This window comes from Acipenser ruthenus, chromosome 1 (genome assembly GCF_902713425.1).
Source record: "Acipenser ruthenus chromosome 1, fAciRut3.2 maternal haplotype, whole genome shotgun sequence".
Classification (NCBI taxonomy): domain Eukaryota; kingdom Metazoa; phylum Chordata; class Actinopteri; order Acipenseriformes; family Acipenseridae; genus Acipenser; species Acipenser ruthenus.
The window spans coordinates 119,649,600-119,670,005 of record NC_081189.1 but is presented as its reverse complement, the minus strand read 5'-3'; the positions used below and the strand labels follow the sequence as shown (position 1 = coordinate 119,670,005).

At 43.2% G+C, this 20,406-nt stretch overlaps 1 protein-coding gene across 2 annotated transcripts in view; it reads left to right on the top strand.

Moving 5' to 3' along the window:
• The first annotated feature begins 3,343 nt into the window (after positions 1-3,343).
• The window catches only part of LOC117420573 (docking protein 1-like), a 37,850-nt gene continuing 20,787 nt past the window's right edge, over positions 3,344-20,406 (top strand). Inside the window, exons 1-2 of one of the 2 annotated variants that reach the window (XM_059034789.1) lie at positions 3,344-3,675; positions 19,409-19,699. In XM_059034789.1, coding sequence (XP_058890772.1) covers positions 3,619-3,675; positions 19,409-19,699 — 348 coding nt within the window. In that variant the 5' untranslated portion in view covers positions 3,344-3,618. The remainder of the gene's footprint in view (positions 3,676-19,408; positions 19,700-20,406) is intronic. The other variant, XM_059034795.1, reaches the window with a different exon arrangement.

Below are 20,406 nucleotides of genomic sequence, written 5' to 3'. Positions count from 1 at the left end.
TTCCCAGTAGGTGTTGTGACAGAAATACAATGATTCTTGGTTGTAAATCTCCCTCCCGACCTGTGGGGGCGCTAAGCAGCGAGAACAGAGCCCTTTGGATGGGCTTCTTTGGACAGTTCTTTCCCAGGGCCGGGAAGTCGGTCAGTCTGGATGAAGGCGAGACTCCGTTGCAATAACGCATTGACCCGGAAGGGAAAATATGTGGCAGCCGCAGATTGGAGAGGCGGTTGCACTCGTTTACCAAGGAGTCATGTGTGACGGCATAAAAGGGGGCGGAGAATCGTAATCTGTTCCTTCGCATTTGGTTTGAATTGCTATAACCGAGACCCGTATTTGCAAAAAGTAAATTGTGAGAGTTGTGTTTTGTTTGTAATTGTCTTGCCTTGTCTTGTGCATTACTAGACAGCTAACACAGTTCCGGAGCTGTCGCCAAGGGCCAGCACTAAACCGTGACAGCACTGCACGATTGTCACTAAACTGTATGACCCACCACGAGTACCACTGCACGCACCCAGGACTGCTGACCGTGTCTGGATTATTGTGGGGCAGATATATTGGTGTTTATTATTTGGGATTGCAACCCGTTGTTATTTACATCACGCAGCACACATTGTTGTGTATTGCCACGGTCTTATTATTTGGTCACCAGACCTGGATATAAATAAATACCTTTCCAACTGGAATATAACTCTGCTTGTTTGTTTCTGCATGCACTGCATCACTCCTGCACCTGTACACAATCAGCCACTTTGCCACAGTGTCCATTTTTATTTCACTGCAATGCAATGCAGTTGCCCCGACGTCCGCTGTAACTATCAAGATCACAATGAAGAGATTACTCAATGAACAGCTATCAAGATCACAATGAAGAGATTACTCAATGAACAGCTATCAAGATCACAATGAAGAGATTACTCAATGAACAGCTATGAAGATCACAATGAAGAGATTACTCAATGAACAGCTATGAAGATCACAATGAAGAGATTACTCAATGAACAGCTATGAAGATCACAATGAAGAGATTACTCAATGAACAGCTATCAAGATCACAATGAAGAGATTACTCAATGAACAGCTATCAAGATCACAATGAAGAGATTACTCAATGAACAGCTATCAAGATCACAATGAAGAGATTACTCAATGAACAGCTATCAAGATCACAATGAAGAGATTACTCAATGAACAGCTATCAAGATCACAATGAAGAGATTACTCAATGAACAGCTATCAAGATCACAATGAAGAGATTACTCAATGAACAGCTATCAAGATCACAATGAAGAGATTACTCAATGAACAGCTATCAAGATCACAATGAAGAGATTACTCAATGAACAGCTATCAAGATCACAATGAAGAGATTACTCAATGAACAGCTATCAAGATCACAATGAAGAGATTACTCAATGAACAACAACCTTTTGAAATAATAATAACACACACACACACACACTCACACACAACAAGGAGCCACACTGGGACCAGCTCTCTCTCACACACACACACACACACACACAAGGAGCCACACTGGGACCAATTCACACACACACAGACTGACACAGACACATACACAGACACACACACGCACACACACACACAGCGCCAGCCCCTTCCAATGGCAGACCTGTATAGCTTTCTAAAATCCCACTCTGAGACCCTCTCATTTGCATCCTGGCCCTGGGGCAGCCAGCCGCCATTCTCCATAATTTCCCATTGAGATTAGTAAGGGAGCACTGCATTCAGGCCTTCTATTATTATTATTATTATTATTATTATTATTATTATTATTATTATTATTATTAATAATAATAATAATAATAATAATAATAATAATAATAATAATAATAATAAATAGGTCCCTATGTTAGCGTAATACAAAACAACAACCGGATCATGAAGTACCAGGTACATTAACTTGTCGGTTACTGTGGTAACTGTGAAATCTAAATTATCACCCCAAAACAAAATCGTTGTCATGGGGATCCGGGTAAAAAGCAAGTTCAGAGAGTAACCGCTGCAGTTCTGTCACGTGGTCAGCTGTTACAATGTCACTTACAGTGCTTCCTGGAGATTATGCTAACTGTCATACACATATACAGTACATACTAAAAGAAATAGTGAAATATTGAAACACGCGGATTAGTAAAGGATCCTTATACAGTAAAGTACTGCATAGCAACATGTACAAACTACCGTCGACACGTGGAATAACAAGGGAATATAAACACAAAACTAAATTAGGATGGCACGCAGATATGATATTTATTTATGAAAGTTCAGTTTTAGAAAACAAATACAAAAAATACATAAAAAAATGGTGTGTGTGTGTGTGTGTGTGTGTGTGTGTGTGTGATTTCACAACGTGGATAACGTTTGTTTAAAATACTAAAGTTACACACTAGCTAGCCACTTCCACAAATACCGGCGGCGGTATCTTTCTGATCACTGCGCACATTGTAGCACCGTACCATCTGAACCACTAGAGGGCAGTGTTACATGAAGCAGGACTGAACTCTACAGACCCTTTCTGACAGCTTGCAAACAGGAGCGGAGCTTTGCAAATACTGCTCCATGCTGATGAGCTTCCTCCAGCCAAGCACACCTGCAGATTCACACAACCGGACACCCCACTGTGAATTCTACACAGGGCTCCATTGGGGGCTCCATCCTTATAAAAGTTTAACACGGTATTTTTAACAAAAAGTTTTTGAAGTTTTTCCATGCTTTCCCCATAGTTATGCAAACTCATTATAAATGGGTCCCACATTTTAAGGAAGTAATTTAATGTTCCTTTATCTGTCTGGTAGAGCCGCTCCAGATGTAATAGACACCGCGTTAGATGTTTCCATTCTGTGAAAGTTGGGCAGTTCTCTCCTTTCCAGTATTTAAGGATTCACTAGCTAAAGACACTATTAACATACAGTGAATGTGTGGTATTCTAGAATTCGACTTTGTGTTTTTAGTGGCTCAATGCAAGGTATCTAATTACCAAGGTGACCGCGTGTAATAAAGCAACAATGTTGTGAACCAACCCGCGATTGTGAAACTGCATAATAATAATAATAATAATAATAATAATAATAATAATAATAATAATAATAATAATAATAATAATAATAATAATAATAACTTTACGTTTTGTGTGGCAGGCAAGGTCAAGTTCATAGCATACCAAATAAGTGATTTCAATGGAATGCATTCATCTGCGCAAATAAAGAACACCCTGACGTGTTTTAACAAAACACTTGACAGAAAAGAAAATTACGTACGGGCAAGCCCCTCGGCTTGAGCGACACGTGATGCGTGTCAGGTTTGGGCAGTACTAGAACTGAAAGAATCGAGTTTCATGTCATTAAGCGGGCGACGAGGGTGTTCTGTACTGCGTTCTCGCATTCATAGCCCGGGGAGTAGGAGCTGCAGGAGGGGTTGGTAAATCAGAGAAGGGGCTGGGGTGTGTCATTCGTTACAAAAAAAACAAATTAGACGAAATACTGTATTTGCTAAATGGTTATTAATATTTTCATAGCGGAAGTTACATTGCGAGGAAGTCGAAAGCAGAAACGAACGGCACACACACGTTTTTATTTAAGTATTACTAAGTACTGAGAAGAGATGGATAAAGTCGCTAAAGAGGGGCAGCTGTATGTCCAGCATCAGAAGTTTGGCAAGGTAAGCAAATCGATCACGTATTGGAAAAGTAACTCCATTAGTGTTCAGTTTTTCTTTGCTGTTTCCTTGCCTCCACGAGCCGCTTCCCCTGTGTTACTTTAGTTTCAAGCAGAGGGTAAAATGTCCGTGGTCAGGAGTGTATGCTTGTAGACTTTGCATGTACATTGCAACAAAGAGCTTAGTTCTGTAGCCTGCAAAACGGTTCCGTTCGGCACGTGAACTCAGTCACTTCTCACATCTGCAACAAGAAAACTTGAAAAGGAGGAAGCTGCACGCTTAGTGCAGGACAAAAAAAAAAAACACTGTTTCTGCGTGTACTTTAACAACGTGTTGTGTCGATACTATTGAAGATGTAATGTTTGGATTGGATTCAATTGGATTCTTTCTTTCCCCATAATCCTATCATATTTCTTTCTTTCTTTCTTTCTTTCTTTCTTTCTTTCTTTCTTTCTTTCTTGCTCTCTCTCTCAGCTCCTCTGGTATTCAGTGCTGGGCTCTCTCTCAGCTCCTCCGGTATTCAGTGCTGGGCTCTCTCTCAGCTCCTCCGGTATTCAGTGCTCAGCTCTCTCTCAGCTCCTCTGGTATTCAGTGCTCAGCTCTCTCTCAGCTCCTCCGGTATTCAGTGCTCAGCTCTCTCTCAGCTCCTCTGGTATTCAGTGCTGGGCTCTCTCTCAGCTCCTCCGGTATTCAGTGCTCAGCTCTCTCTCAGCTCCTCTGGTATTCAGTGCTGGGCTCTCTCTCAGCTCCTCTGGTATTCAGTGCTCAGCTCTCTCTCAGCTCCTCTGGTATTCAGTGCTCAGCTCTCTCTCAGCTCCTCCGGTATTCAGTGCTCAGCTCTCTCTTAGCTCCTCTGGCATTCAGTGCTGGGCTCTCTCTCAGCTCCTCCGGTATTCAGTGCTCAACTCTCTCTCAGCTCCTCTGGTATTCAGTGCTGGGCTCTCTCTCAGCTCCTCTGGTATTCAGTGCTGGGCTCTCTCTCAGCTCCTCCGGTATTCAGTGCTCAGCTCTCTCTCAGCTCCTCTGGTATTCAGTGCTCAGCTCTCTCTCAGCTCCTCTGGTATTCAGTGCTGGGCTCTCTCTCAGCTCCTCCGGTATTCAGTGCTCAGCTCTCTCTCAGCTCCTCTGGTATTCAGTGCTCAGCTCTCTCTCAGCTCCTCTGGTATTCAGTGCTGGGCTCTCTCTCAGCTCCTCTGGTATTCAGTGCTGGGCTCTCTCTCAGCTCCTCCGGTATTCAGTGCTCAACTCTCTCTCAGCTCCTCTGGTATTCAGTGCTGGGCTGTCTCTCAGCTCCTCTGGTATTCAGTGCTCAGCTCTCTCTCAGCTCCTCCGGTATTCAGTGCTCAGCTCTCTCTCAGCTCCTCTGGTATTCAGTGCTCAGCTCTCTCTCAGCTCCTCTGGTATTCAGTGCTCAGCTCTCTCTCAGCTCCTCTGGTATTCAGTGCTCAGCTCTCTCTCAGCTCCTCTGGTATTCAGTGCTGGGCTCTCTCTCAGCTCCTCTGGTATTCAGTGCTCAGCTCTCTCTCAGCTCCTCCGGTATTCAGTGCTCAGCTCTCTCTCAGCTCCTCTGGTATTCAGTGCTCAGCTCTCTCTCAGCTCCTCCGGTATTCAGTGCTCATCTCTCTCTTAGCTCCTCTGGTATTCAGTGCTGGGCTCTCTCTCAGCTCCTCCGGTATTCAGTGCTGGGCTCTCTCTCAGCTCCTCCGGTATTCAGTGCTCAACTCTCTCTCAGCTCCTCTGGTATTCAGTGCTGGGCTGTCTCTCAGCTCCTCTGGTATTCAGTGCTCAGCTCTCTCTCAGCTCCTCTGGTATTCAGTGCTCAGCTCTCTCTCAGCTCCTCTGGTATTCAGTGCTCAGCTCTCTCTCAGCTCCTCTGGTATTCAGTGCTCAGCTCTCTCTCAGCTCCTCCGGTATTCAGTGCTCTGCTCTCTCTCAGCACTCTCAGCTCCTCCTGTAGCACAGTGCCGGCACTCAGCACTCAAAATGTTCTAACTCCTTCTGTACAATTATTACATCAATCTAATTTTAATTTGTTTTATAATTGATGCTATTATTATTATGAGTTCTTAACTGTAAATAAAATTGTTTAAAATGTATGTATTGATGTATTTGAGGCTGAACGCGGTACCCTGGTGTACCCCATGCAAAGTCGCCATCTTTGTCGAATTATTTATTTTTGGCATTGGCCCAAATACAAAAAAATGTTTTAACAGGATGTAAGTTTTTTGATTGTCACATTGCCTGCAGTGCTATAATTAATACACAGTTATACAAAAAAGATGTATTCACGTAAACGTTTTAAAAACTGTAAGTAACTTGTTGAAAGAAATTCAAGAGAACAATCCTAACTAGACAACACATGAATACAAATCAAACACAAGGATTAGCCTTTTCAATTTGTAATCACTAGAAACCATTTACAAACTTCCTCAGTTATCGTGTGCGTTTGCTTTACCAAGGACGACCCGCAGAACGCTGGCTTGTTTGGGCTCGCTTGAACTTGCAGCAGTTTTTTGTTCAGGTCGTCCAGCAGGTCTCTGTACACACTGTTTTCTGTGAGAAGATGCTGAATAGCCAGAGTACTCCAGAGTGCTCCAGAGCACTCCAGAGTGCTCCAGAGTGCTCCAGAGCGCTCCAGAGCGCTCCAGAGTGCTCCAGAGTGCTCCAGAGCGCTCCAGTGCGTTACGTGGCACTTTCTATTGAACAACAAAATGGCAAACGACGAAAAAACAAACAAACAGTAGTACCTCAATTGTAAGACTTTGCAGAAGAACAGAAGAGGCAGACGCAGGAGCTCATGGAAATGCAGAAGGTTGCAAAACAAGGAAACTAGAAGCTAAAGTCATTCACAGATGTATTCAAAGAACTGTTTTTATTTTTAATTTTACTTGCTGTATAAAAATGTTACTGGGTTGAATAATTGTTGAAAAAATAAATTGTTCTATTTTTTGATTTTTTTTTTAAATTTATTTTGCTCTACAACAATACTTACATACAACAGAAACCTCTTAATTGCAAGCGTACACTGCACTGCTGCCACCTGCCCACTGAACGCAGCCCTGGAAATGTACCCATTGAGACCGTCACCAAAATGTACTAGGGGCAATAATTTAGAAATTACAAATACAACCAACACAATAAACTGCGCTTCAAGCTTGAACAGCAGCACACAGAGATCAGAAAACACAGTAAATAGGAGATCTCATTTTAAATGTGATTGTGGACTGAAATTAATTTGTTTTTTAAAATAAAATTATAACTATGTAGCTACAGTAAGCACTTCTAGGAAATGAACTGTTCATTGTGAAGAGAACATAAACAACATATCCAAAAACTGCAAACTAACCAGAAAGATCGGTACATACTACAATAATTGTACAATAATTGTTTCACATGACATATTGTCATCCCAGGGCATGCTGATGCGTGACCCTTGCCCCTCAACGTTTGTTTTGTGGCTACTGCTACTATAGGAGGCAGTGTGGTCCAGTGGTTAAAGAAAAGGGCTTGTAACCAGGAGATCCCCAGTTCAAATCCCACCTCAGCCACTAACTCATTGTGTGACCCTGAGCAAGTCACTTAACCTCCTTGTGCTCCGTCTTTCAGGTGAGACGTAATATACTGCCATACGCATTTCCGACCCGAGGCGAGTGTAACCCTGTTGCATTCACATTTCATATCTCAACCTGAGGCGAACGTTTCCCCCTGGGTTGAAAGCTCTCAACCCTAGTCTCTGGCAGGGCTCAGTTTGCCCCAGGTTGACAGTTTCGCCCCGGGTTGAAACTGGCACTGTGAATGCGCTTGATACTGTGTGTGATACTGGAGCCGAAAGGGTCAAGAGATAGCAATGCAATTAACACACATTCAAAAAATTAACCTCCAAAAAAATGAACACTTAAGTAATGAAGAAAATGAAGTCAATAAATAAAATAAATGTGTAGGTGCCTGCCATCCACTCACTAATGCCAGACAAACTGGGGTGTGTTAAATGCCAGGAGTCTAGACAGATACAGCATACTGGTGTAACTCAGTCAAGCAGACCATCGTTTAGACAGACTCACAGCATACTGGTGATACACGGACTGTCGATCACTGAGGTTAAAGGAGGAGTGTAACGGGCAGTGCTGTGTGATACACGGACTGTCGATCGCTGAGGTTAAAGGAGGAGTGTAACGGGCAGTGCTGTGTGATACACGGACTGTCGATCGCTGAGGTTAAAGGAGGAGTGTAACGGGCAGTGCTGTGTGATACACGGACTGTCGATCACTGAGGTTAAAGGAGGAGTGTAACGGGCAGTGCTGTGTGATACACGGACTGTCAATCACTGAGGTTAAAGGAGGAGTGTAACGGGCAGTGCTGTGTGATACACGGACTGTCGATCGCTGAGGTTAAAGGAGGAGTGTAACGGGCAGTGCTGTGTGATACACGGACTGTCGATCACTGAGGTTAAAGGAGGAGTGTAACGGGCAGTGCTGTGTGATACACGGACTGTCGATCACAGAGGTTAAAGGGGGAGTGTAACGGGCAGTGCTGTGTGATACACGGACTGTCGATCGCTGAGGTTAAAGGGGGAGTGTAACGGGCAGTGCTGTGTGATACACGGACTGTCAATCACTGAGGTTAAAGGAGGAGTGTAACGGGCAGTGCTGTGTGATACACGGACTGTCGATCGCTGAGGTTAAAGGAGGAGTGTAACGGGCAGTGCTGTGTGATACACGGACTGTCGATCACTGAGGTTAAAGGAGGAGTGTAACGGGCAGTGCTGTGTGATACACGGTCTGTCGATCACTGAGGTTAAAGGAGGAGTGTAACGGGCAGTGCTGTGTGATACATGGACTGTCGATCACTGAGGTTAAAGGAGGAGTGTAACGGGCAGTGCTGTGTGATACACGGACTGTCGATCACAGAGGTTAAAGGAGGAGTGTAACGGGCAGTGCTGTGTGATACACGGACTGTCGATCACTGAGGTTAAAGGAGGAGTGTAACGGGCAGTGCTGTGTGATACACGGACTGTCGATCACAGAGGTTAAAGGAGGAGTGTAACGGGCAGTGCTGTGTGATACACGGACTGTCGATCACTGAGGTTAAAGGAGGAGTGTAACGGGCAGTGCTGTGTGATACACGGACTGTCGATCGCTGAGTATGCTGTGAGTCTGTCTAAATGGTGGTCTGCTTGAGTTACACCAGTATGCTGTGAGTCTGTCTAAACGATCTATAAGTCCAGCTCTCTTGCTGGGTCACTGTTTCACACCCAGCCTCTGCCCTGTTGCACCTCTACCGTGTTACCCATACACTCGCCACAACTCAGTAACATGAAGACATTGATCCCTGTCGCCTATATTGATCCGTTACAATGTAAATGTTTGAGCAGTACAAAAACAGCAGATATTAAAGCATCTAGACAGTAATGATTAACAATGCTGCAAATAGGGAAACATTGTGACAGGCCTGGAAACACTGATAAGAATGCCAGGAGGTGTTGTGTTGCTGGCATTCACAGAATGCATTGAAGATAATATTGTTCACAAAAGGTCAGCCGAACGTGTTTCCTCTATTTGATTATCTATTAAATCTGTTGAATTACAGCAGCCAGACTGTGTGTCCTTCCCCTTTTAAAGACTGAACGTTGCTGCCTTCATCAGAAATGTCCTCTCAGATGTGGCAGAGATTTGACAATGGAGGGAGAGACACATTATGCATGCGCTTACATTTACAGCAAAAGTGTTAGAGGGTGGAGGTTGGGTTCAAACCAGCGACCCCGCTCACCACAAGCAGAGTCAATCCATGCCTCAACACCCCAGTCTCCTGCTGGCTCGCTGCTGCAGTTTGAATCTTCTACTATGTGGTCTGTGTAACGGGGAAGGCTGAGTGATTATGGGAAAAATCAAAGTATGGACCTGAAACAGATTCAAAATATGACCTTTTTCATATCATAGCTGTGCAATATGACATGTTTGATATCATAGCTGTGCAAAATGACTTTTTTGTATGTGGGCCAATATGCAATCACAGGTGCTATCCCTATAATAAAGGAATACACAGTTAAACATCAGAGATATAAAGATTCATCTTTACATGATGTAGTGTATAGTAATATCATTTGCTCATCTAGTTCAACAAGTGGTTTATTGAATAAAGAATGAGTATGTTTTATAGTTGGTATGAACACATACTCTCCTAACCTAACTCGCTTGGTTTACATGTCTTGATAGTTAATTCGTTTGTTGACACATCCCAGAGTTTCAGTATTTCTGAAAGCTTCTCGCCCTTTTCCAGTCAATCGACCACAGTTCGTTTAGGGTTGGGGTCAGGGTTTACACGCCCTGTTTCAGTAGGAGACTTGTATCTCTTCTGTTTTATTTGTTTGGTGTCAATGTAACAGCTGTTTTTTTTTTTCAGTATGTCTAAACAATACACAGACCTTATGGAAACAGTTCTGGCAACACATGGGAACATGTAACACAATCAAATAAAAAGGTCCTTGTGTGCCCTTTAATGCATGATACATCTGTCAGTGTATTGTTACAAACAGGACCTGGTACACAAGCTGATTGCTGTATTGCTTGACCGGTGCTTTACAACTGGATTTCTACATGAGCTACTGAGCTTATCCTGGGTTTGTGTCTTCATGGATTGAGTCACGTGTTCATAGATTTGTATTGAATGGTTTTGGTAGAGCTGGTAGCGAGGCGTCCGTGACTGGGATGTGGTTTGGAATTATCACTGTCTGTCTTGAGAACAAATGCTGGGCTTTAAATAGGCCAGTTGCAAACTGTAATATCTTAACTGTGACACGTGGAAAGACTGAACCACAGCTGTAAAGCATTCAGAGAAATGCATCTGATCAGAATCCTAACAGACAGCAGATAACAGCAGATAGCAGATAGTGTAGGTTCTGTCTTAGGGTTCACATGATCTTTGTAAACTGACCCACCCCTTCAGTTGAACCCCAATAGAAAGAGCCTAGTATGTTATTGGAGTGTGTGGTATGGGAACTCCAGAGAGATAGAGATAGCATCAGGTGATGTGTTTCACATCCTTGTTACCTACAAAACACAATAACTAATTTAAACTAAACACCAGCAGGGTAAGTGTAAACAAAAAAAAAAATGAAGCACATTCTGTTATAGAAGGAACCACAATTTTGAGGAAGTTGTCGTGCTGCATTAGCCTGCATTCTACACCTTTATTACAGGCTGACTTGCTGCACACGCACACGCACACGCAAGCACACACACACACACACACTCTCACACCACGCGCACATGCACACCACACACGCGCACACACACACACCATGCACACACACATGCACACCACACACATGCACAAGCACACACACACGCACACCACACACGCACACCACACACACACACCACACACACACACACATACACATATTTGTGGGGACTTCTCATTGACTCTCACTATTTTTATTTACTATGTCTAACTCCAGTCAGACAAAACTCCACACAGGGTGAAGTTGACAATAAACTAAATACTTTGGTACATTTATTATTTCTTTTGAAGGCATATTTAGTTCTTAAAAGCATGTTTTACAAGCGCTTTTTTCAGGAGTTACTATCTTTGTGGGGACATTTTCTCAATTTTTGTCTGCACATTGATAGCCTACACACACACACACACACAGACGCACACACACACACACACACACACAGACGCACACACACACACACGCACACACACACACACACACACACCTGGCTGGGTAGAGACAACGTGAGCAATGACCCCAGCTGACCACTGCTTTACGTTCCTGTTGAAAACTGTTGTCCGGGATCAGCACTCAGGGTTTCTCAATCTCTCCGTGGCTGCTTGTACTGTTGCAGTTCGTGTGTATGTTTTTACTCCAGCAGTTGGATTGTGTTCAGTTAAATGTGTGATGTTATGCAGCATCAACAGGAAGTTGGGAGAGTGCTGTGAAATGCACGGGCTGCCTCACGCTTCAGTAATCTGTGAAAGGAGTTATTTTACTGTGTCTCTCAGCATGACAGAGTGCAAGGGACAGTGCCAGTGTTGGTGACAGCGAGGGCTGAGCCGGATGCACACTGCACTGGAGCAGGAATGGGTTTTGCTTTGAGCTCGTTGGTGTCTGGAGGTTTGTGAGAGTGTCAACCTTTTGCTTCAGAAAAATCAAAATGAGTGTCGATGGTACACAGGCACTGGAAATCCATAAATTAATTTTTAAAACCTTAAGCATTGAAATACTCTGTTTTGATTGATGAAATAACGTTTGATATTCACAAAACTGCTCAACCCATGCATCGAAACAGAGTTTAGGAAAAAAAAACAAAACATTTTTTAAATAACAAAAATTAGCGACACGTGTTTATCACTTGTTGCAGGTAACGACTTATCTTGATCTCAACGCATCCTGTCCCTCCCTGAACTCTTTAATAGATCACATTTGAACTCATTTCTTCCCTTTCACTGCACGTCCTATTTTACAGCTGGCTGCTGCTCTAGAAACATAAACCAATGTCTACAGTGTTGTCTTGGGTGTCCCCGGATTTGAGTGCACGCGTCTTTCTGTGCTTACAGTTACTGAGATGATCGCAGTCTGGAGATATGTGGAGATGCACCATCGGAGAGGCATCATCCTGTGTTTCTATAGACACAGATGAAATGGTGTTGAGGACAGGGATCCAGTAGCAGCTCATCCTAGCCTGTTTGTTGGAAGCCCTCTTCTAATGGCCGGGATGATAGATACCAGAGCCTGTCGCATTTATCTTATTCTAGATGTAAAGAAACTACACTCACAATTCTCACGGCGTTTAAAACAGTCACTCCCAACTTTTTGATTCAAAGAAACATAATCTAGATTTTTTTCTAAGTGTAGTCATTACTGGTGCTTATTCTGTTAACTGAAAGTATCTCGTCTCTGACGTCACTATGATGCAACCATCAGACACGCCCCTGAATCTCACGGCATTTGTGACACATGTGTTAGATGGAGTGACATCACAATGCTGTTTCAGGATGCAACTGTGAAACTAAAACAGGACAAAAACGCCACTACAGAATGAACCTGTGCAGTGTGAATCAATGACAAGCAATGAGCACTGTCGTTCAGGAATGAAATGCTGACACTGCAGGCACAGGAAAACATCTAAACTGCTCAGAATAAGACATGACTCACGCAGTTACATTTCATACCAGAAAATACAATACAATACAATATTACATAGTGCCCTTCACTCCAGCTACAACCGTAAAAGAACATTCAAAGCAGCATGTTTTCAATTTAGACTTAAAAGAATCCAGTGTTTCATCCTTCCTGATGTCAGTTCCACAAACGAGGTTTAGACAATTTTTTAGAACAACTAAAAATTCTGCATTTTCTGATCTCAAGGAAAGACTCTTTCAATACGTATATGCAGTGCTGTGTTTTAGTGTACAGTGCCCAGCCTTTCTGATTTTCTCAATTTTTTAATAAAATTACCCGCCAATTACCCGTTTTAGGCGGTGGATCGCGCTAGTTGCCGGCTTATTTTGAAAACCCTGGTACAAGCACAGCAAAGTGTAGTAAAGCACAGGAAAGCATTGTAAAGAATAGCGAGGTATGGTAAAGCATATTGATAAGCGTGGCAAACCAGGGTAAACTCTGGATAGTGCATAGTATAGTAAAGCTTCAGAAATACCATGGTAAACATTTATAAGGGGTGATACACTAGCACTGTTCTCTTACTGCTTCTAAGACACTGCAGGTGTCACCAGGGCAATGGTCAACTAGAGCGTCTTATCAGGGCTCTGTGGTCACTCCATTCTACAGGGTGAGATATGAGGGTCAACCCATTCTACAGGGTGTCTCATGAGGGTCACTCCATTCCACAGGGTGTCTCATGAGGGTCACTCCATTCCACAGGGTGAGATATGAGGGTCACTTCATTCTACAGGGTGTCTCATGAGGGTCACTCCATTCTACAGGGTGTCTCATGAGGGTCACTCCATTCTACAGGGTGAGATATGAGGGTCACTCCATTCTACAGGGTGTCCCATGAGGGTCACTCCATTCTACAGGGTGTCTCATGAGGGTCACTCCATTCCACAGGGTGTCTCATGAGGGTCACTCCATTCCACAGGGTGAGATATGAGGGTCACTTCATTCTACAGGGTGTCTCATGAGGGTCACTCCATTCTACAGGGTGTCTCATGAGGGTCACTCCATTCTACAGGGTGAGATATGAGGGTCACTCCATTCTACAGGGTGTCCCATGAGGGTCACTCCATTCTACAGGGTGTCCCATGAGGGTCACTCCATTCTACAGGGTGTCTCATGAGGGTCACTCCATTCTACAGGGTGTCCCATGAGGGTTTTGAGTCTGGATGATGACTGTCCAGGGCCATTACAGCCACTGCAGCTGTTGAATTTCAGTTTTCTGCAGCTGGATGAACATGTCTTGATAGTTCACATACTGTACGAATAAGAATTTAATGTGACCTGCAATCCCTGGTAATTCTTTATGCAAAGCAGCAGTAAATTATACATGACTGGTAAACCTGCAGGCATTTGTAGACAGCAGCAGGTTTGGACAGGCTGTTATATTCTAACTTCCTGTCCAGGTTTTAAACTCAAAATTGGGCCGATGGGAGCTCCCCCCTCCAAGTTTTAATCCACCTTTTACAGAACTGTTGGTGCTAGAGACTTGTGTCAGCTGTCATTCTGTTGGAAGTTGTTTTGTTTTTGTACGGTAGCCCCCAGCTGTTGTCGCTGCTCTTCTGAGTGATTTTAACAGGCTTGCCCGGGTTACGATTAGCAAAGTTCCCACTGTGAAAGTGAGCCCAGCTCTGAAACAGCCCGCGTCCGCAGAGTCAACATGCCCTCCGATGACTGTTCAAACCTCTGCATTTCTTTCTGTGTGCTTCTTCTGTTGCACCTTCTTAGTAACTGCAGGGTCTTCTCTCACGCCAGATTTTACATTGGCACATAAAGTAGACACATATACATTGAACATGATCCCACACACAATCTTGCATTTACTTTGAGCACAGAAGTAATTGTTAATAGGATGTTTACATTTAGCCATTTCGAATGCCAAGCGGTAACTGACTCCAGAATTCAGGAGCTCTGCACAGAATAGATGTCTGGCCTAAACAAGGCGTTGACATACCTCATCACATCCGTCATGCTGGACTTTTCATCTTGTTCTCAGTAACTGTTTATATAGTTTTCTGTTGCAATCATCACATCCTGGTGACATTTTTAAACTTTGGTGTTAAATGCACCCCTGTGTCTTTATAAAAGTTTACTGTGCTTCAGTTTCCCCATATATACTGCACAATGCATTTCCCATAGTTTAACCAGATTTGCCATGTTTATTAACATGCTTTACCATACCTTGCTAATGCTAACCTACACTTTACCATGCGTACACTGTTCTTCAGTGCTGGAAACTTGTATAAGGGGAGTCAACACAGTTACATGAGCTCAGGTTTGGGCTTTTTTAAACAAAATATTCATGAAACTGTTCGAGACTGTTGTTAAAGAAGCTACAAATATCAAACTGTGTTTTATTTTGAAAAACAGGCTTTGAAAAAAGTCAACGGTTTGTGACTCGGGTCCACTCCTTGTAAAAGCATACCATAGTAAAAGCCTAGCCAAGCATTATAAAGAACCGAGTGTAGGTATGGTAAAGCATAGGTACTGTAAGCTTTGTCCAGCCCAGAGAGTCCTGGTAAAGCATGTTTACTGTTTTTGAAGCTAACAAGGCTGAAGGAGGTAATAATAAAGTGAATAATTAGGAGCAGCTTGGTGATTAACTGGGAGTTGTATCTGAGCTGCAGCAAACCAAAGGTCACAGGTTCTTTATGTGATAAGCAGAAACATATTTGAACTTCCTGCAGTGCTGTGCTTCATGTTTGCTGAACTGCCCGTCATTGTGACTGACTTGAAACAGGCTGATGCAGCCTTTAAGAATAGCTTTGCACCAGGGATACACGTTGCATCCCCATGCATTCAGTCCTGGGAGGGCTAGTTCATCATACTGACCTTGTGGGTGTATGACATGGCTTGCATCCCCATGCATTCAGTCCTGGGAGGGCTAGTTCATCATACTGACCTTGTGGGTGTATGACATGGCTTTTTTTTAGTTTCTGTGTGTAACAGGCCTGCACCGGACAGACCAGCTCTGGCCTCAGTGGGAGACTTCGAACCTCTATAGGATAGAAAAGCACCAGTGATGTAACAGACCCCTGTCATGTACTCGTAGTGTAAACCAAAGAAGTAGCTGCAAATCTCAAACAGCATTGCTTCTGTTACATTTCCCTTTCTAATTTATAGACTACTTGGAACTGCAAACACAAGTCAAAAAGGAAGTTAGAAAGGCCAAGAGAGAGAGATAGATATCAATATTGCTAAGGGGGCTAAAACCAATTCCAAAATGTTTTTCCAATATTATAACAGCAAGAGAACATTCAAAGAGGAGGTTACATGTCAAAGAGACACAAATGGCAAAATCATAGACGAAGAGAAAAACATAGCAAATATATTATATGATTACTTTTCACAAGTTTTTACAAAAGAGGACACTGACAACATGCCCCACATGACAACCTGTTCCTATCCAGTTTCAAATAACTTTAGCATAACAGAGGCAGAAGTGTTAAAGGGACTAGGAGCTCTTAAAATAAACAAATCCCCTGGGCCGGATGAGATCCTCCCAATAGTACTCAAAGAAATGAAAGAAGTTATTTACAAACCGCTAACCAAGATCATGCAACAGTCTCTTGACAGAGGGGTTGTACCGACAGACTGGAAAATAGCAAACGTGATACCGATCCAGAAAAAGGGAGACAAAACCGAACCAGGTAACTACAGACCAATAAGCCTGACTTCTATTATATGTAAACTTATGGAAAATTACCTATATGGTAACAATATCCTGGGAGACAGTCAGCATGGTTTTAGGAAAGGGAGATCATGTCTAACTAACCTGCTTGATTTTTTTGAGGATGCAACATCGACAATAGATAATTGCAAAGCATACAACATGGTTTATTTAGATTTCCAGAAAGCTTTTGACAAAGTCCCGCATAAAAGATGAATTCTCAAACTGAACGCAGTAGGGATTCAAGGAGATGCATGCACATGGATTAGGGAGTGGTTAACATGTAGAAAACAGAAAGTACTGATTAGAGGAGAAACCTCAAAATGGAGTGAGGTAACCAGTGGTGTACCATAGGGATCGGTATTAGGTCCTCTGCTATTCCTAATCTACATTAATGATTTAGATTCTGGTATAGTAAGCGTACTTGTTAAATTTGCAGATGACACAAAAATAGGAGGAGTGGCAAACACTGTTGCAGCAGCAAAGGTCATTCAAAATGATCCAGACAGCATTCAGAACTGGGCAGACACATGGCAAATGACATTTAATAGAGAAAAGTGTAAGGTACTGCACGCAGACAATAAAAATGTGCATTATAAATATCATATGGGAGATACTGAAATTGAAGAAGGAATCTGAAAAAGACCTAGGAGTTTATGTTGACTCATGTCGTCATCTAGACAATGTGGGGAAGCTATAAAAAGGCCAACAAGATGCTCGGATATATTGTGAGAAGTGTTGAATTCAAATCAAGGGAAGTAATGTTAAAACTTTACAATGCATTAGTAAGACCTTGCCTAGAATATTGTGTTCAGTTCTGGTCACCTCGTTACAAAAAGGGTATTTGCTGCTTTAGAAAGAGTGCAAAGAAGAGCAACTAGAATTATCCCGGGTTTAAAAGGCATGTCGTATGCAGACAGGCTAAAAGAATTGAATCTATTCAGTCTTGAACAAAGAAGACTACACGGTGATCTGATTCAAGCATTCAAAATCCTAAAAGGTATAGACAGTGTCAACCCAGGGGACTTTTTTGACCTGAAAAAAGAAGCAAGGACCATGGGTCACAAATGGAGATTAGATAAAGGGGCATTCAGAACAGAAAATAGGAGGCACTTTTTTACACAGAAAATTGTGAGGGTCTGGAACCAACTCCCCAGTAATGTTGTTGAAGCTGACACCCTGGGATCCTTCAAGAAGCTGCTTGATGAGATTCTGGGATCAATAAGCTACTAACAACCAGACGAGCAAGATGGGCTGAATGGCCTCCTCTCGTTTGTAAACTTTCTTATGTTCTTATGTTCATTTATTCTGAAATGGGGGGGGGGGGGCTCAACACTGTGTCCTCACGTTTTATTTTTTGTAGTCCTATACAAACATGTTTTAAAGTATATAACATTCATCCATTCATCCATGTAGCCCCAGTCTAAATGATGCATTCTGTAACTGCTGGGAAAATCAGCTGACTGTACCGCAATGAGGAACTGTCAAAGTGAAAAACACTGGTGTACCAAAAGGCAAGGTAAAGCCTAATCTATTAACCTGCCATCACCTGAAACTGACAGCAGCCTGGATCATTAACCCTCGCTGCTTCTGCAAGGCTATGGTTAGAGTAAGCCTTGATTTGGCTACATTACTGGAGTGGTTCATTTAAATCGTGATGCTACTGAGCACTTTCATTTAACAAAAGTAAAGGAAAAATAGATTTGTTTTAAACACATAATAACGACATACAGTCACACTTTTGGTTCCTTTTGGCAGCAACCCACTGGAGCTCCTTCCTAAACCCCAGCCTCTACAGGACTGAACATACAGCCCAGGGCAGCCTTTTATACACACCTGCCTCATTTAAAACAATCTGAGTCATTCATTCATTCGACCTCCAATCATGGTCCGGAGTTTTCTCCATTCTGCCCACATTCTCCCATGGAAATAAAGCATTTTAAACAGAGCACAGTTAGTATACATATTTAAAAGCTGAGACTTTCTGCTCAGCCCTCTTTGTAATCAGTTAGCTTGACCTGATCTCCTCTGCAATAGGGATGCTGTACGTTCTGTTCTGTGGGTAAATCTTGGGGATTCTTTCTGTGCGTCTCACTTCTATTCCATTTAACTCTCCAATCTGATAACTTGCCATAGCTGGCAGTTTGGGATTTACTTTTCATGATGATAATGATAATAATAACACTCATTTTGAATGGCGGGGGGGGGGGGGGGGGGGGGGTCGCTGACATGCTTGTTTTACTTTAGTCTTGTTTAGTCTCTTTTCAGTGGAAAGATGGTTTGAAGGGGAAGTTCATTCAGGGTAAATACAATACAGGAAGTTTGCAAGGCCAGTAAGTCTCTTCCTCCTCCACATCCTGGTTGTCATGACGACAGTGTAGGAGTGCAGTAACAGACGGGTGGATGCTCAGCCTCTGCTGCCTCACTGACATACTTACTCTGTGTGTGTGTGTGTGTGTGTGTGTGTGTGTGAGTGTGCAAGTATGGGCTCCCTGGATCAGACTGTGTCTTATGCAGATGATCTCATTGTGGGACCATTGCAAGAGCAGCACGTCGTATGGAGGCTATCAGTCCACAGATTGGAAATAAGACTCATTTTCATCCATGCCAGGCTTTACTAGGACCTTGATTAGCCACAGTGTGTATAGGTAACAAGCTCAGGTGTGTCCTATTAAACTAATAGCAAAACCAGGAATGGATCAAACTGCTATGCAGTGGGAGCCTTATTTCCATCCTTGCCGTCTTATTGTCTGATTTTGTGTCTTGAGCACCACTTTTCCAATTGTGAAAAAAAGAAATGGCCATGGTTAAGGTTGAAATGTTTTGAGGGAGTCAGCTGAACCCAACGCCCCTAAGGACCTGCTTCTTTCTTTCTTTGTCCTGGTCAGAAATGGAAGAAGAGCTGGTTCATCCTGTACCCTGCCAGCCAGAACGGGATTGCCCGGCTTGAGTACTTCGACTGCAGCAACCCCAGCGAGAAGCCCAACACCAAGAAGATGGACAAGAAGATCATCCGGCTGGCCGAGTGCATCAGCATCCTGCCTGCCGTCACAGAGACCTGCCCCAAGGAAAGCATGGCCGCCTTCTGCGTGGAGACCAACGAGAAGATCCACGTCTTCGCCGCAGAGAAGCAAGCCACGGCAGAGTGGATCGAGAAGCTGTGTGAGATAGCCTTCCAGGTACAGCAGAGGGGAGTCTGAGATCAGTCAAAACTAGAGGGGGTTCATATCACCTTCCAGGGACAGCAGAGGGGAGTCTGAGGACAGTCAAAACTAGAGGGGGTTCATATCACCTTCCAGGGACAGCAGAGGGGAGTCTGAGATCAGTCAAAACTAGAGGGGGTTCATATCACCTTCCAGGGACAGCAGAGGGGAGTCTGAGGACAGGGTTCATCCTGCTGTTGATTCATTAATTAGAGCAAGCAGAAGGTTGATTTATCGATTTATCAAAGTTTCTGGACTGCTGTAAAGAAGCTGGTGACAGTCTGGAGCAGATTACTGAATTTGAGAGATTTTAAAAAGGGTTTCCTTAAGTAAGTTGTGAGGGAGGTAAAGCTTTGTGAATAGGGCCTGTGATTGTATTTTAATTGCTGACATTTGCGCTACAGTTTCTTACTGTACTTCCCGTTTTATAGGTTTGAAATTCTGATTTCCTGTATTTTATAGATGGTGTGAAATCCAGATTGTTCTGTTAACTTGTTAAATCATTAAATAAGTAAGTAAGACATTTTGTAGAACAAACTTTGTTCGCTGTACAATCACAAGAATACGGCAATTACAATTGAATGAATACACCTGGGAAAACAATGAAGGACAATCTGGACTGAGGAGTGGCTATTAATTAGGTTCCAGCTCAGCAGTTTCAATAGCACATTATTTGCAATACG